This window comes from Lactuca serriola, chromosome 3 (assembly GCF_051521515.1).
Source record: "Lactuca serriola cultivar US96UC23 chromosome 3, Lser_US96UC23_V15, whole genome shotgun sequence".
NCBI lineage: Eukaryota > Viridiplantae > Streptophyta > Magnoliopsida > Asterales > Asteraceae > Lactuca > Lactuca serriola.
This window is the reverse complement of record NC_136410.1, coordinates 101,854,518-101,858,084: the sequence shown is the minus strand read 5'-3', so window position 1 is coordinate 101,858,084 and position 3,567 is coordinate 101,854,518. Positions and strand designations below refer to the sequence as shown.

The window sequence follows — 3,567 nt, the reverse complement described above, 5'->3', positions numbered from 1 at the left end:
TGTACTTTATCAATGAATTTTATGTTATCCAAGTGAAGAAACACAAATGCATCATTCAAGGAAACACACATAAATCAAAGCCACACTCATCTTTATCATTTGAAATTGATGGGTGTGTGTATGGTTGGTTGTATGGGATGGGATGTTAGAGAGATGATGATAATTTGTTTTCATTTGATAAATCATGGCTAAACTAAAAATGAAATGTAATAACATTTTTGTTTTTTTTTTAAAACCAATTCCTTTCATTTTGTCGACCAAATGCAATTTTTCCTAGAATTTACATTCTAGTTATTCCAAATTCCTTTGACATGACATCTACATCAACTTCAACTTTTGAAAACGTAAAATTAGTCTTTGCATTACTTAATATTTGATATTATACGTCAACATATGACTACTACCATATTTGCCAAAGAGGTCATGAGATCACGAAAATCATACTACCTAAAGAAGAAGAAAACCACCAACCAACATCTAAAAAAACAACCACAACAAACACAAGAAAAAGAAAAAAAAAATCGTACTAATTTTCATGGATCCAAAAACAAAAACAAGTCATAATAACATCCAACAAATCATTCTCCAAAGTCAACCATAAATCTATCCTTTTTTTTATCTTTTTATGTCTTATTCAACTTTTTTTTCTTTTTTATTTTACCTTTTTTTGGGTTTTTTTATTTTTTCATGTTTTTCATGTGTTTAATGTTGGCCTCTCAAAACATCATTTCAATCTACCATGGAAATCCAAGATAGCCCGCATCATCATTGAGGTCTTCTCTTTTTTTTTTTCTTTTTTTCTTTTTTGAACCAAAAAAAAAAAAAAAAGTGTGATTTAGTTACCAATTACCATCTCTCCAACTCGCTTATTCTGTCTCATGTGTGTGTATGGTATACCTGATGAGGTTCAATTTAAATTTAAGCCACCGTGCCTTGTTGTTGACTTTGTTGACCAGAAAAGTTTTCCATATGAACCTGGTTGGCTGTTGCCACGTCATCCAATCCAATCCCCCGAAGCTGTGATGCCAATGAATCTTGATTTATTGAGCTCGGAAGCACCCATTTCATCCACTCATTTCTCCTCCTCATCTTCTCACCCTGCGTATTTATATATAACAGATTGAAAAAATTAAAAAAAAAATATTAGAATAAATTTTATAAAGAATGATAGATAATAAATACACTACTGAGTAGTGACTACACACCTGGACTTCCACAGCTTTTGATGTCCGCATTACATCAAGAATTAGCTGAACATTGTCAGTCAAAATCGAAACCTATACAATAAAAGAAAAATTATCATTTTCTATTTGTATAAAAAGTTTTAGAAAAATTAATATCTTCTTATAATATTCCAGAATACTTACTTTCTTGAAGCTTGCTATTATATTAACAGGAACCCAGCCTTGATCATCCATCTTTTGTCTCAAGTATATATCTCTAACCAAATTCTCATTACTAAAACAAAGAGAAAGAACACTGTATGTTAACTCTTTGAAACCAGATCAATTTTTCTAACAAAAGAAACGTTTAATGAAGAACCTGAAATAGTATTCGATTTGTTTCTCTATCTTTTTATGCAAATCTGGATCAGGAACAGGGAAGTAGATTGGAGGTTGCATTGGTGAAACCAGTGGTATAGACCTGAGAGGATCTGGTGGAGTTGGACCTTGAACATAGAACATAGCAGCAGCCCCCATATCTGCCACTACAGATGAAGAATTATGCCAAATGAAAGAAAAAAAAAGAAAAGGAGAAAGTTGTAGCAAAAGAAACCTTACCAGGGTACATGAAATTGTTGCCAAAAGGGCGAACTTGAACGTGCATTTGTGGAGGGATAAATGGAGTTGAAGAATGTACAGAGGGTCTTACAAAACCCCTGCGGAAACCACCCCTCTGAGGTTGCATGTTGTTGAAGCTTCTATGTTGGTTCCATTCCTGATTGCCACGTGGATGTTGTCCACCATTGCCTCTTCTATAAGAGTTCCTTTGATGGTGATGATCATTAGTATTAGTATTAGTATTATTACCACTGTTTGGTTGTGATCCGAAGCTTCCTCTCTGGTCCTTTGGATAAGAATCCATTGAAACATTTGCAGGTTTTCCAGTTGTAGTATTACGAGGAGCTTCAACTTTAGGATCCTGGATTGCTGGTGAACGCTGAGAAAACCCTCCATTTGATGATATATATCCACCCGAATTCCCTCCACCTCTCCTCAGGGACCTCTGTCCAGAAGGTGCTACATTGTTTGGAGTTGAAGTGGGATTCACATGATTAGGAAGTGCTAGTTTATGTGATGAAGGGGGTGGATTTCCAGTCACCTGTGATATAACAAACATAGTAACATGTTAGATGTAAGGTTAAAATACAGATTGAACTACTCTACAATTGCATGATTGTGATATCTGTAAGATTAAGCGATGATTGTGAAAACTAAACAGGATAATAGTACCATTACCTGTATAGCAGGCACCAACGACCCATCTGAAAGAGATTGTAAGGACTCCGATGAAGACGATTTAGGGGAAGGCTTAGTAGACTCTCCTAGAGCAGGCCAGGAAACTGCACCCATAACTGGACTGACGACCTCAACGACACCGTTTGATGGTTTACTCCATACCGGCTTCTTAACCGCATTACTGCCGCCGCCACCGCTACCAGAACCCTCAGACTGACATTCGGTGCCAGAATCATCCGGAGAGCTCGCCGAATCCGCCACAGCCTTAGGCGGCGAACAATCAGAGGAAGGGTTAGCGATATGCTCCTGAATGGATAACGACGGCGATACCGCCGGAGGAGTAACAGAAACTACCGGTAGAGGCAATTCCCCACTGTCTCCTCGTACGATCTTACTCCAGGGTGAAGAAACCCCTCGCGAACGTATCGGCGACCTAGAACTATCGTCGCCGCCGCCGTCTCTGGACTGAAGGTTTATTGAAGCCATTAAAATTAGGGTTTTTAATCAAACCTAGAATCCCTGATTCTTCTCAACAAATATCGCTACTAATTAGACTCGAAACAATAAGATTCTACGCCGGAAAGTTGATCAGAGATAGATATTCAGAATCAAAACAGAAACAAATCGATCAAAATTGGTGTATGTGACGAAAACAAGTAAAAACAATCAATCGATCGAGAATGCAGGTTACGAGTTCCAAAGATTTTCAGTTGATCGGATCGAAGAAGAATCCGATCAGTCACGACTCTGGGACTCAAACAGCACGGAGGCTGAAGGATTCACATACACAAATTGAGACGGAGGCCGAGTGTCCTCTTTTCACCCGGAAATTACCCGGTTTTTTGTCAATGGTAAATTACTAAAATGCCCTTATTGTTGGTAGAATTTTACGTGAAGTCAAGCCTCGGTGATGATGGGCCCCACAGTAGCAGTCGCACGGAGTGATGGATTTGTTGGTAGGTGAGATTAGCATTCCATCTTTTTCGTATTTTATTGGAAAAACAATTAATTTGAGAATTTAATTCTTGAAAAATAAGATAAGATAAAATAATTATACGATATTTGTTGATTTATTCAGTATTCTTATTAATTTATCCTTTAGTTGTGA

General features: G+C 37.2%; 1 protein-coding gene across 2 annotated transcripts; it reads right to left on the bottom strand.

Annotated features, from left to right (window-relative positions):
- Nucleotides 1-508: 508 nt before the first annotated feature.
- LOC145092969 (la-related protein 1C-like) lies at nucleotides 509-3,266 on the bottom strand. 2 transcript variants are annotated; one of them, XM_079030980.1, is made up of 6 exons: nucleotides 2,460-3,266; nucleotides 1,782-2,322; nucleotides 1,543-1,702; nucleotides 1,368-1,458; nucleotides 1,206-1,277; nucleotides 509-1,098 (listed from the first exon to the last, which is right to left on the bottom strand). In XM_079030980.1, exons 1-6 carry the CDS (start codon nucleotides 2,943-2,945, stop codon nucleotides 919-921), a joined length of 1,530 nt encoding a protein of 509 aa, XP_078887106.1. In that variant the 5' UTR covers nucleotides 2,946-3,266; the 3' UTR covers nucleotides 509-918. The 2 variants fall into 2 exon arrangements, with proteins under 2 accessions (XP_078887106.1, XP_078887105.1); XM_079030979.1 differs by having other exon boundaries at nucleotides 1,543-1,708; nucleotides 2,460-3,265.
- Nucleotides 3,267-3,567: the final 301 nt, after the last annotated feature.

Bases quoted from the DNA above. Each gene is read 5' to 3' on its own strand.
- LOC145092969 (XM_079030979.1), bottom strand. From the start codon at position 2,945: ATGGCTTCAATAAACCTTCAGTCCAGAGACGGCGGCGGCGACGATAGT. The intron at 1,709-1,781 runs GTAAGGTTTCTT...CTTCATCTGTAG, and splicing joins CAACAATTTCATGTACCCTG to TGGCAGATATGGGGGCTGCT. The intron at 1,099-1,205 runs GTGTGTAGTCAC...ATAAATACGCAG, and splicing joins CAAAAGCTGTGGAAGTCCAG to GGTGAGAAGATGAGGAGGAG.